This window comes from Dipodomys ordii, unplaced genomic scaffold, assembly GCF_000151885.1.
Source record: "Dipodomys ordii isolate 6190 unplaced genomic scaffold, Dord_2.0 Scaffold227, whole genome shotgun sequence".
Lineage (NCBI taxonomy): Eukaryota > Metazoa > Chordata > Mammalia > Rodentia > Heteromyidae > Dipodomys > Dipodomys ordii.
In genome coordinates this window covers 1550449-1564657 of record NW_012267443.1, presented here as the reverse complement: position 1 = coordinate 1564657, position 14209 = coordinate 1550449, and the positions used below count along the sequence as shown (strand labels likewise).

At 37.9% G+C, this 14209-nt stretch overlaps 1 protein-coding gene across 1 annotated transcript in view; it reads left to right on the top strand.

The window, feature by feature from the left end:
* Asb4 (ankyrin repeat and SOCS box containing 4) overlaps window positions 1-11037 on the top strand; it is a 43949-nt gene extending 32912 nt beyond the window's left edge. Inside the window, exons 4-5 of the mRNA XM_013035865.1 lie at window positions 9462-9575; window positions 10849-11037. Coding sequence (XP_012891319.1) covers window positions 9462-9575; window positions 10849-11037 — 303 coding nt within the window. The remainder of the gene's footprint in view (window positions 1-9461; window positions 9576-10848) is intronic.
* Window positions 11038-14209: the final 3172 nt, after the last annotated feature.

Sequence of the window (14209 nt, the reverse complement as noted above, 5' to 3'; positions counted from 1 at the left end):
GAATGGACAGTTCGTTTGAAGCTGAAGTCCCGGGACTAAGTACCTAACCTGAGCTACTTCGTCCTAGGCCAGGTCTGTTTGAAATCTGGGCCTCAGACCTAGGAATGAGCCCAAGGGTAGCAAATAACATTCTTTTTTTCTCATGGTGTGAATTGACAGTGGCTTTCTGGACTGAAGTTTTCTTCCAGACAGATGAGTGAGGACCCAGACAGCCACACTTGCTCTTAACTCTTTGTAACGAATGGTTTAGTCTAAAGATAATTCAACTTACCAGTTGCCAGTGGCTCATGCCTGTAGTTCTAGCTACATGGGAGGTGATAATCAGGGAATTGTTGCTGACCCCAGCAACAATGCTTTTGGATGCAGAGAATGTTTTCGTATGAAAGCTACAGTCTTGGAAGTGAGGTTAAACTAGTAGAAGCTATGTAAACCTCTGTAGCTAAGATTCCCAGTACATAGTAGTCAATAAGTTTTAGCTTTCTGAATGTCTACAGCTTGAAGTCGCATTGATTTTCTGAATCATACATTGGCAATCTGACCTGACCGAGACAACCAATGTGAACACACTCTATGGTGAATCTACAACACAGTAGTTTAATAAGTTATACATAAAGTTGTTCCTGTTTGTCATTTTCATCTTTGCTTTGTTGGTCATCTGCAATCATCTTTTCTAGACTTAGTCACCCTATTTATCCAAGGAATGGATTTTGGAGTCAAACTTAGGTCGTACTACTTACAAAAATGGGGGACTGAGCAAATGACTTAAATTTCCTAAGCCCCATTTTCCTCTCCTGACAAATAAATACACCATGAGTTTATGCTTTGGCAGTAGAGTGCAAACACAATCCTTCACCCAAGAGAAATTAAATCTATTGGGAACACACATAAATACATTCAGAGTCCAGAGGATGACACCCCATATTCTTCCCTCTTTTCCTTAGACCTTAGAGCACTTTTCATTCTTGCAGTGTTCCCTTTCTTGCCTCAACCCTTTGCTTTCATCTATCAACTTCCCTCCCTCCCTCCCTCCCTCTCTCCCTCCCTCTCTCTCTCTCTCTCTACTTCCACCTCTTTTATTTTGTCCGCATTTCATAGAGGAACTTCTAGATGATAAATACAGCTCACTCCATAAATCATATTTAGTCTGTATTGATGCTGTTGTTAGGCTGCCATCCTTCCAAAGTGAAAGATGGAAGGGAAACAGGGCACGATGATGTCAGAGAAGCATTCTGTATAACTTATCCTGACTCATGGCGGCCTTCTCATTAGGTTGTTTTGAGAATTAAATAACACTTGAGAAATGTTTAGTCTGGTGTTGAGTGCCTGGTAGCTATTATAAAAAATATGGGTATGATTATGACAAGCATCACATGTCTGTTGAGTAGTAGAACTAGTGGAATCCGAGCCTTCTTGACCCCCTCTAAGAATGTAGAGACATGATATACATGAGCTAGAGACCCAGTATTGATTTGTGTCTTGAAGCTCACTGTTGCTGATGTGAAATGAGTTTTTGATCAACATAGCTTAATGAAATTCTTCTCATTCTCTTTGACATTTTTAAACAGTATTTCTGTTCTTTCCTCCAGTGTGGGGAGGTCCTCAGGACTTTTTGACAAAGGAAATGCTCTGACAGATACCAGTGAGGAAGGTAAAGAAAGAGAAGGGTGGTGGCTGTGGTCATGAGTCCTGGCTTGGCCATTTACCTACTATATAATTTTTGATGGTGTTCCTTTATGTCCCAGAACCCAAATCTCTAATATGATCAGTAAAGGTGGTAATGTGAACTTTTCAGGAACATCTGAGCAGGAAGTATTTCTGCCAGGAGACCAGCTGTGGTACCCAACCAACCATTTCTTTTCCTCCTCTTCCTCACAAGATATGCTCTTGCTGAAGTGTAGAAGTCTCTCACTAGCTCTATTTAGTGGCTTCACTAGTCTGTAAATATGCTGACAAGTATCTATCTCAAGGAACTTTTTATCTAGGTTAAGACTTTCCTATTCACTTCTGTTTGCTCCTCCAGCTTCCTCTAGATTGACTATATATGAAAGAGATTTAAGGTAAGGCTGGCTACTAATGGATGGCTGGTATTATAAACATTTTTTTGTTGCTATCAAGAAGAATATGCCAGACAGCTGGCCACTCTCCAAAGAAAAAGTAAAGAAAACCTACTCAATTTACTATGCAGATGCTTGAAAGTGATTTAGAACAATTCCACAGCCAGACTTTCAAAGAGAAAGTCATTTTTACGACAAGCAAAAGGACTGACTCATTTATCCAGAAGATAAAGTGATTTGTTCTTTCGTGGATGGGGAATTCAGTTTCCTTATTTACAAGAGCAAGGTCAGAGCTGAAGATGCAGTCTTCCAAATATAAGGCAAATACGTGCAGGGTGTATTTCACTGAAAGCCAATGTATAAATTATATAAGCAAGGGGAAAAAGAGAATTATAGGGTCTGCAATTGCTTTCCAGGGTACAAAAGGACATTTGATTTTTTTTTCTCCAAGCATAATTCAGAAGGAAGTGACACCCCAGGGAACCAAGATTGGGCTTTCTTCGAGGGCAAGAAAGACATTTTTCTTGGGGAGGGAAAGTAGGAATGTGAGGATTTGGGGAAGGTAAGGATATTTTTGCTGCTGAACAAGGCTTTGTGTGAAGCCCAGGGAACAAGAAGTTCCCTTTTTAAGTATCTTACAATGTACAATTATATCAATATATGAAGGCAGAGGTAGCTTTAGGATTTCTTCACTGAAGTGATTTCAAAGTAGCATTGGATTGGCAGAGTGGCAGGGAGACTTATCTTGAATCTGCTTTTCAATATGTGGTGTCTTCCTCCCTGCTGGATGGTGAAGGAGGGGACTAAAATTCTTTCTACCTGTTGGTGCAGTAGAAAGGATTTTTTGGTTCCCATTATTCTATGATGGGGGAAGAGAGTCACAGAGACTCACAGAACATGAAGATCCCTGTATGTTTTCTGTTTCCCAGCCTGGCCAGCGCACGGAGGTGGCAGTGGTTTCCTGCTTTGTGATCCTCAATGGACTTTTGCTATTTAATGGTTTCGGTTCCTGGAAGTCAATGTAGAGTGATGACTTACAATTTGCTGCCTCTTAAGGTTCTTTAGTTATTTCTTAGTGAAATAATTTCTCAAGTCTGAGAACGTGTGTCCTGCTGTCTTAGTTCTAGAAGAAGCCTAAAATGCTCGTGTAGAAGGAGCTACCATCCTTGAAGGAACATTCACACTTTGATAATCAAGTCTTCTGTCAACAGAAAATGAAGTAGTCAGAGTGTCAGCAAAAGCTAATGACAAAAACAATTGGAATGTATAGAGTTTGTGATTCTAAAGACAGCAAAAGATTAGGATTTGAAACTACCTATTTTTTTACCCTAATGAAAAATGAGAAGTCATATTCCTGTGATATACAGGTGAGATAGAAGTAAGAAGTATGTGATGTTGGGTTGCTAAACTACAGATCCATCACATTTCTGCACGTGCAACTTGGTGTGGCTTTCTGAATAAGAGAAGTAGGGTTACCAGTGAAATATTGAAAGCTGAGCTGAATGTGGAGTTCAGATAAATAATAAGTGATTGTTAATGCATATTTTAACAGTATTTGGAACATACTTGATTTAAAATTATTTGTTATCAGACTGTATCAAATTCAACTGGGTACCTCGCATTAATGTTATTATGAATATTTACTATGATTGGAATCCCTCTAACTGTGTTCTTCACATTCTCTCAAGGAGAGAATGACATTTGGCTGCATTTTTCTTCTGCCTCTATTTCTCTGTGCACTTAGTGGTTACCAAGGCTGGGAGATAAGGAATATCTAAGGGTATATAGGGATAGCTTGATTGATAACCATTTTGGTCCCCATGAAAAGAGGCAGCATAGTATGGGAATTAATGCAGAATGTAGAAATCAACAGGAATCCATAAAAGAGATAAATACTAGTAGCTGCTACTCTATACTTAAAAAAATTGTGTAGTAGTCGTGATTGCACTCAGGGCCTCAATGTCTTGCTTAGCTTTCTTGCTCATGACTGATGTACTACCACCACTTCCAGTCTGGCTTTATGTTGTGATTAATTGGAGATAAGATTTTTCTGCCTAGACTGGCTTGGAACCACAACTCTACAAGTCTTAGACTCCTGAGTTGCTAAGATTACTGGAATCACCTGTTGATGCCAGGATATGCTCTCTATTTTTTTAAATTCTAAAATAAATAGTATGTGTTGGTACAAGAATTGGACTCATTTAACCTATGGTCTCTGTATTGATTGCTTAAATTTATCTCTTTTATTGATTCCTCAACGAATTATCACCATACTTCTTACTACAGATCATTCTTCTAGAAAGTACATATCTGGAGATTTTTATTAGATACTATTTTTCAAATAATTATTAGCCAAACTTTTGGATCAGCTCAAGTAACTTGGGAGAGGAGTCTAGGGTGTTCTTTAAATACAGGGTCATGTCATCTGCAAAGAGGGAGAATTTTTCTTCTACTTTCCCTATCTGGATCCCCTTTATGTTTGTTTCTTGCCTTATTGCTCTAGTTAGGAATTCCAATACAATACTGAAGAGGAGTGGAGAGAGCAGGCATCCTTGTCTCATTCCTGATTTTAGAAGAAATTGTTTTAACTTTTTACCATTAAATATAATACTGCCTGTAGGTTTGTCATATAGAGTCTTTATTATATTGAGGAATGTTCAATGGATTCCTAGTTTCTCCAGAGCTTTAATCATAGAAGGGCATTACATTGTGTCAAATTCTTTTTCTGAATCTTTGAGATGATCATGTGGTTCCTCAAAAGACTAAACAGAGAATACCCTATGATCCAGCAAGCCTACTCCTGGGCATTTACCCAAATGAACACAAACAAGGCCACACTAAAGCTATCAGCACAACTATGTTCATTGTAGCATTATAGCTAAGATATGGAACCAACCCAGATGCCCCTCAATAGATAAATGGGTCAAGAAAATGTGGTGTTATACACAATGGAATTTCTATGCTTCAGAAAGAATGGCATTGACCCATTCATAAGGAAATGGAAATACTTGGAAAAAATTTTATTAAGTGAAGCAAGTCAGACCCAAAGAAACATAGGCTCCATGGTTTCCTTCATTTGTAATAATTAGTATATGTCTAAGATAGTCCCAGCAGAGGATCACAATAGCTCAATAGCTATGTACATATGATCATATAAAATGATGCTAAACAAACCTGAATTTGTAGATGGCTTTGGGCAGTATTGCCATTTTCACAATGTCAGTTCTCTCAATCCAGGAGCATGGGAGTTTTTTCCAATTCCTAAAATCTTCCCAGTTATCTTCATATCATTTTTAAGTGTAATCTTAGTTCAGAAATTTATTTATTGAGTCTTAAATACCTTGCACATGATGACATGGAAGGCCTTAAAGACAAAGTTAGGTTAGGTACAAGGTGTCATTTATCCTATACTTTCTTCAAGGTTCTGGTCCTTACCTGCTTCATATTACTAACTCTCAGTAAACTGGCCTTCTAATCAAATCTGGTAATATTCAAGCTGTCATTGTCTTTCTGGTCTTCAAAGTCCTAGTGGTCACTTAGCTCTAAATTCTCTCTTCGTTTGACTCTGACAATGTCTGGGTCTTACTTTGGAGTCATGCAGTCATGTGTATGGATCCTACTAGTTAGATGACTGGGAATTTAAGTTTTTCTTAGACTTTGGCTTTAAATCTTTGAAACTAGGCTGATGATAGGACCAAACTCATTATAGATGTTTGAAGATTGAGCAAGTTAATTAAAGTATATAAAGAGTCAACATAATCCCCAGCACATAGTCAATCTTCAATATAATAATATATTTATATAATCTGATTAGATAGTATAATTTATATTTCACATATAAATACACATAAAACATATAAAATATAATATAAGATATATAATATATAATGTTTATAATAATATATAATATACAAAAGGTAATATCAATATAATATTATCAATATAACATATATTTTTATTTTCCTCTTCTTCTTATCTCCCTTTTTTTATGGTTTCTGAAGATGGTCCTCCACCTTTGCCATTTATGTCCAATAAGAAGATGACTGAACCTCACAGCTTATTCAGTATGTACCTCAGTGGTACACATATCTACATCTCTAGTGTACCATTGAGAATTTACAGATGAGCTATCCTCTTGTTCATCATCTGTCCAGTCTCAAATTTGCATGACTTTCTAAGTCTGTTTCTATATGTTACAATCATTTTTGTCCAAGTTGCATTGCTTATTTTCTGTATCTGATCACTATGAAGCTCCACTTATGTTTCCTATGTTCATTACTCATCATACCCTGGGACTAACATTGACCATAGCTAAGTAGCTTCTGGGAGTCCATTGCCTTCAGCCTTTCACTACTCTCTGTCCTTGACATACTTGTTTTCTTCTTTGTGCATTTACTCCTGGTGCTCAAGCAATGCTTGATGATCTTTAAGTTAGTCTTTGAGTATTTACTGACTTACATTGCTCCCTAACTCTGAAATATCTGTCTTCTTGGTTCAGCTACGTTACAAACTCCGTAAAGACAAAAACAGGTCATAAACTTCTCAGAATTACTGTTATAGTACCAAACACAATGCTCAATAAAGGCTTCCTAATGGAATGAATAGATTGGCTATAACACTTTCTTTTTAAAAGTATATACCATCCTTTTATTGCCTGTCAAGTCAATGCTAAGATCTTCCTGCTTGCATCTCAGCCAGCTCCATCTTAACTGCTCTTAATTTTAGCTCCTTCCTGACTTGAACTCTCCATTCAGCAGTCTGATCTCCACACTGTCAACATACACACACACACACACACACACACACATGCACATGCACACACACACAGATAAAAATGCACATACACATGTGCATGCATATATACTCAGTTTCTTACCTGAGTGTTAAAACAATAATCTTTCTCCCACAATTTTTTGCCTGAGTATTGAAGACATTACATACTCAAAACCCTACTTTGCAAAATGCAAGGACTAGTAAAAGAAGTGTGAGGGAGGCTGAGTAGACCATGGAATTAATAAGAACATTTCTTTGCAGACACCTGGCCTCCTGCCAATGGTGGAAGTGTGGGGGATCCTATTCATATCACCCAGTGAGAGGCATGTCAGTAGGATTTTTCAGAAAGTTTGGTTCATGTCTTCTAACACTAAGAGAAATAAATGGCACTAACAAATAACGGAGGATGAGAAAATTTAAAGGAGCAATTTTGTGGCTGGAGCTGCTTGTCTGGTGGTAAAGGAGAGAACCGTAATTAAATTACAGGTTGAGGAGAGCTTTCTTTCACTGAGGATGGGATATTCCCCTGGACCATTGTGGGCCAATTTGGACAGCTAATTGGGCTCAATTTTAAATGAAATCTGGCCACATCCAAAGGATTACAGAGGCTGGGACATTTGTGTATAGAGAAGAGTTCTGGTGGACACAAAAACTTCTGAGGAATGTAAGGACCAATAGAAAGAGAGCAAGTGTCCTTGTCAAAGAGATTGGTATTCCCAATTGTAGACTTCTCTGTAAAACAAACAAAAAAATCTCTCTATGAAAGGAAGAGACTACTGTAGAAAGCACTCTTGTGGGGCCATATTGGTACCAACCAAGATCTTTCCTTTGTTTTTCTTCTTCCAGGGAGAGTGTAGGAGAGGAAAAGGAGGAGACAAAGTGAGGAAATACAGAATCCTGCAGAGATGTTTCTTCTTATATCATCAACCCAGTTATCCTATCCAACCATTCCGTTTAATTCCAACACTAACTACCTGCATTTACTGTCATATTCCACAGGCCCTATCCTGCCTTGGTTCCATTACACTGCCCCTACTTTAGATACCAGCTTCCAAGAAGGTTGTTTTGCTTGTCCTCATTTCTATCAGGTTGACAAACAAATTTGAGGTTCCAGATCTCTGAGATTGATCATTTGGATTACATAATTTGTTTGAATGATTCCCAGAATTAAGGAAAGTGCTTTAGGGAGAAGCACTAGTTGTTGTTAGCTTACTTTAAAGGATACAACTCAATAGCAATCAAATGTCAATGAGCCACAGAGCAAAGAACGGAGGGCGGTAAAAAAAAAATTCTATTGTGCCTCCTTGCGTAGATAGTGCCAACACTTTAATGTTTTTACCATCTTAGAAACTCCCTGATCTTTATGGAAGTTTCAGGTCATAGACATGATGGATCAAAATCATTAGCCATTGGTGATTGCACTCACTTCCAATTCCTCTTTGGAGGTGAGGAATGATGGTGGAAAATTACGACTTTCTTAACTAAGGCTTGGTGGGGGCTCATTAAGAACAACCAGGCATTCTCCTTTTGCTCTGGAAATTCCAAAGATTGAGTGGGCTCTGAATAAGGAACAGCAGACAAAGACCAAACATGAGTTTCCTATGTAGTCCACTCCCATAAATCCTCCTTCCACAACTGAGGCTCCCAGCTTCAGCAAGGCCTGGATTACGTGAGAGAGGACTCTTTTACTTGGAACAAAATTTAGAGTCTAGTTATTCAATTAACATGGACATACTTTTTGTTGCTGATAGGATGTTATTCTTGTATCTAGAATGACTAGAGGACTTGTTATTATGAAAAATGGACTAGAAACAAGTATGAGTCCTGTTGAGGTATCATGTCAGGGATAGAGAAGAACGTTTCCACGGAATAGGTTTTCATGGTCAAAGAGGAAGAAACAAGTTGTTTCACTAAAGCTAGTTTCTATTGTACACTTCAGAGTGGCCAGGTATGGGTATGTTTACACACAAAGACCTTTCTATTGTCTAGGACTGAAAACTAACATCAGCTTTCCCCTCCATCTCTCCATCCCAGGAATCTATCCTAACCACCAATCTCAATCTACACCGCTCCCCATGAATTTTCTGTAGTTCCTTTGAAAAATTGTATACCTTAACTTTTTTGTTTGTTTTTAGACAGGGTCTTCCTAGTGAACGCAGGCTGGCCTTACACTTGAGATCTTCCCAAATGCCAGTGTTATAGGTGTATGCAACATTTGTAGAAGGCAAGCACTTTATATCCCTACCTTCCTCATTAGTGCCTGATTTTTGTGGCTTATCGATAGCGAAATTAAATTTGTTTAATTGTATCAATCTGCCAGTCAACCATGGGAGAGGAGGGATTATGTAAGAATATTCAAAGATGTGAGCTTTCTCAAAAATCACTTTATTTCTCCAGTGAGCCTAACATGTCTACAACTTTATTTTTCATTGCTGTGGCTTTTTTTTTTGAGATGGAGGTCTTCCTATGGGCCAGTCTCAAAATCAGGGGATCCTTTGGCCTTAGTGTCCAAAGTAGCTGAGATGATAGCTGTGCAGTGTCTGACCAGTCCACAGTTTCCTGATGTCTCAGAGAGAAGCATGCCTGTATTTTGTGTATTCACAGAACAAAGAAAACTCTATGCTTCCTCTGCAGGTGATCCAGGCTTGCCATTCTTGTCCCAAAGCGATTGAAGTTGTAGTCAATGCCTATGAACACATCAGATGGAACATAAAGTGGAGAAGAGCTATCCCTGATGATGACTTGGAGGTAAATACTCAATTCACTTCCTATGGTTTTCATTACCAAGAAATGCTAGACTGCCACACAAGCACAGAACTTTTCAATTTAAAATATTGGTTTTGAGATGCTTTGAAAGCCTTTACAAATATAATGAGAAAAAGAGGCATGAAAAGCAAGTCTGAGAACATATAGTTCTGTCAAATGCTTGACATATGAAGCCTCTTGAGGAAGCATAATGGCAAGTTGAATATATATAAAAATAGCAATTTTCTTTTCCATCAATTTAGATAAATTAAATGATAACATTTGAGACTCCTCAGATGGCATTTTTAAACGAGGAAATTAAAGTGTTTATATGGATTTTCACTTGCTTTTAAATATCTTGAAGTGATTCTTATTAAGAAGGAAATAGAGTTTTAAAAACCCCAAAGTGAGTCATACTTCAGGTTCTCACTTGTGGACTTAGGCACTTTGCTGCCTCTTAAACCAGTGCTTTTTAAAAAATGTTTATTTTTGTTGGTTATGAGGTTTGAACTCAGGGCATGGGCACCACAAGGTTTCTCATTCAAGTTTAGTGCTCTACCACTTTGGCCCATCGCACCACTTTCAGTTTTCTGGTGGTTAGTTGGAGATCAGAGTCTCAGGAACTTTCCTGATGAGGCTGGCTTCAAATTGAGATCCTCAGATCTCAGTGCCCTGATTAGTTAGGATTACAGGCATGAGCCACCTGCACCCAGCTAAACCAACCCTTTCTACCCAACAGCTGGGTCTTGGATTTAGAAGCCCAAAGCTGTGTCTAACACATGGAAAGAACCAAGCAAAAACACCAAGTTCCCTAAACTTAAAGGTAGATTGCTTAGGTGTGTAATCCCTAATTATTAGCTTATATTTAGAAGTTACTTAAGCTAACTAAATTTCATTAATCCTCCATTCTCATTGTATTTCAATATATGGTCTCAAGAGCTGCATAAATTATACACAATAATGTACAATAATATTAGACAAATTTTAAATTGCTATTTTGATTTCTACTTTGTCTAGGCAGTTCACATAAGTGCACTGTATATTTCAGTTTCTGGGTTGGACACTGTCCTGTTATTTTTCTTCCTCTCTCCACTCCATTTATATGTCCCTCCTCACGTCCCCTGCTTAGCTTCATGTGTAATCATGTCTCCCCATTGGAGACTCTGTGATGCTAACCTGCTCTATTAAGCAGAAGCCAAATACATCCCGGTTGGTTTTTTTATTAACGTAAATGGTGAGGCCTTCCTAACTTTACTTCTCCTGCCTTCCTTTTCAGAAATACTGGGATTTTTACCACTCTCTCTTCATGGTGTGCTGTAATACTCCAAGGACCCTCATGCATTTGTCGAGATGCGCCATTCGAAAAGCGTTACACAACAGATGCCACAAGGCAATTCCTTTGCTTTCCCTCCCATTGTCATTGAAAAAGTACTTGCTTTTAGAGCCAGAGGGAATCATTTATTAAACCTTATGAGACAGCACTTCCCAATATTAGATATTTAAGTGGACTCGCTGGGTAGACACAGTTTGCATAATTAAAATGGTACTTGGGCTGATGATGACACTTTAGGGATTTCAAAACACTTTACAAACACTTATGTCATTAATCCTGGAGAATCATGGTGAGAAGAAATAAACATGTGAAGTTAGCTAAGAAATTTTCAAAGACAAATATTCATTTAGAAGGTATTGGTTATACCAGTAGTAGGTAATGTGTGTAGTGTCCTTGTTAGTTGTCTGACATATTTTGTAAAACTCTTCATATATTATTTCATAAAAAATGGGACCCACATTTTCTTATAACCAATCTCATTCTCTACCTTTTCAATTATAAGTTTACATTACTGTTCAGTTTGCAATAGAACAGATTTTGTGATGGCTTCTTAGACTTGATGTTTCCCCTCAGCTACTTAGCAACCTATACTGTCACTAGTTTTGCAAACTCCTACTCTCCAAATCAAATACCTTCCCCTTATTTTTGTGAAGCATGGTCAAAATTAGATCTTTGAGTCCAATGAGAAATGAGAAAGTCCACTTAAAAGTCAGAAACGGACATGTCAATCACACACAGACTGAGCCAGAGACTGGAGATGCAAAGACGAGTCTACATTGACTCCTGCCCTCCAGAGTCTCACCCTTAAGCCAAGGATCCAGACATACAAGCAGGTGACTGCTGTATAAAGTGTCAGGGCAAGAGTACAGGTGCAGACTCGAGTTAGTGTGTAACTTTCAAAGTTGTGTTTCTGAAGTGAAGTGTGTGATTTTTCTTTGAAGCATGAAAGAGTGAAGAGATTGCATAAATAGAGGGATCTCTTGCTATAGTGAGGGTAAATGTGCCTCAGTTTCCCTGAACATCTAGCTATTGGTTTATTTTTACTACATTTCCTTACTAATACTTCAAACTCTGAGAAAAATGTTACACCCTCAATTACTCTGCTGTATATGACAAGGAAGTTTAGGGAAATGGCTAAAACCAAATAAAAGAAGGAAAAGACTTAGTTGATTACTTTGGTCTTTTTATACAACTGACTGACATTTCTGAGTGGCTCAGCTGAAAGATAAGGAGCACATTGCTAGTGATGGCTAATTTTGGAAAGTAAACAGACTGAAAATGAGAAACAGAAAGATAGGGGTGTTAATCAGACTCGCTAGTTAGTGTTTTGCAGAGAAAAAAAAGTAAGCCAGGTCACACCTATAACCCTAGCTACTCAAGAGACTGAGATCTGAGGATCAGTGGTTTGAAGCCAGTCCAGGCAGCAAAGTCCCATGAGACTCTTATCTCCAATTACCACCAAAAAACTGGAAGTGGCTTAAAGTGGCAGTGTGCTAACCTTGAGCAAAAGAGCTCAAGGACAGCACCCAGGCTGTAAGTTCAAGCCCCATGACCCACAAAAAAAGAAAACATAGCTAGTTTACTTGTGGACCTACTTGTTCATGAGGCCAATGTTGCTTTACTGCCTTGTTCTTGCTGATCGCTTTTAGATAAGTTTGTTGCCTTTGTCATTGCTTCTTTAGAGGTTAAAGTCAAAGCAATGAAGTACAAATAAATCTATGCTTAGTTGTGAGTAGGTTTCTTTAATTTTTGTGCTCCTCCTTCATATATAACTTTGGGAGTTTGAGTGTTAAGTAGTCATTAGATTTAAATATGCTACTAGATTACCAGGTATGCTCCTGGTCTGGGATTCTCTTATTTCCAGAACTGTAGGAAAAACCATGGGTGGATATAATAATCTTTCTAATGTACCAGTAGTACTTAGCTAATTTGTAGAAACAAGCTCTCCATTGTGGAATGTTTCATCAAAGAGTAGTTTGCTAAAAGAGCTTGAGGCATAGCTCAAGTGAAAGAATGCTTGGCTATCAAGGAAAAGGGCCAGAGTTCAAACCCCAGTACTGCTGAATATATGCACAGAGTAGTTTGCTTGAGGAAGAGATAGTAGCACATCTCAGAACATTTGAAAGATTGTAAGTTTCTTTCCATCTTGGAGAGAATTCTGGCAGGAAAAAAATGGTGATCTACAGACTTAGAAATAAGAGATGATGTTATTCATAAAGAAAATGAAAACATTTCTCAATTGGATTGCTTGTATTTAAGCATTAATATTAATCTAGCCTAGAATACATGGTTACTTGTTTTGAATTGTTTACTTGTGGACTTATGGTGATCTTTTTCCTTCATGTCTGAACTTTTATTTAGAGAACTAAAATAAAGGATTTTACTTTCTCTTCCACTTTGTGAGCTGTTTGTTTGTCAGTAAGATGTTTTCCCCCCACAAAATGCTGAGTCTTCAGAAATGACACTGAAATCACACATTTCACTTGTTCAACATTTACAAAAACAAAAAAAAGAAAGAGAACTCAGAATTGGATCTGCAAATGAATAATGTTTTCACAAGAATTCAAAGCGTAAATGTGGTTGAAATACAAATAAAATGCAGCCTATTGCTGTAGGAGCAAGGATACTTTCATGATAAAAAACAAAGGTCCTGAATCACGTCCATCCACTTCTCGCCACCACCCCCTGTCATCTTGGGGTTTTTCATTTCCCTTCATTCTCATTATCTACTCAACCCTGAGAAAAGCATCAGAGATACTTATGTTCTCCTGATGCTTTGTTACTTTCTGGAAGAACTGTAAATATACCATCTAATGTCCTGAAGAAAAAAAATAATCTCTATTCTGAAAGAGACACAAGAGTTATACATTTTTATAGGAGGAAAAAGACCACCCAGACAGTTTTCTCCAGTCTTAAGGTCCACACACTCTTGTATTCTGTTTCTTAATCACTCAGTGTTGCATCCCTACTTGTTCTTCCATTCTGAGCCCAGTGGGTTCTGATAAAGCACAGTAGTCAAAAGATGAGGGGAGGGATAAGAAAAGTCACAAACCATGTACAGAGAGTTATGGATGTTGGAAAAGACAGCTGAGCCTTATATATTTTTATTACTTATCTGATTATGGAGGGCTTAAAAAGTTGTAAGTTGATGCACTTTCCAAACTTTGAAAAAACAGTCCAGTGATTGGCTCATTGTTTTTGAAATGTAAACCTCAGAGGTAGTGCCTAAAAGGAATACTGTGCCCTATCTATAGGAGAAGAAGCTGCTATCTGTAATTACTGTTCAATGCTCAGAGTTTTACCT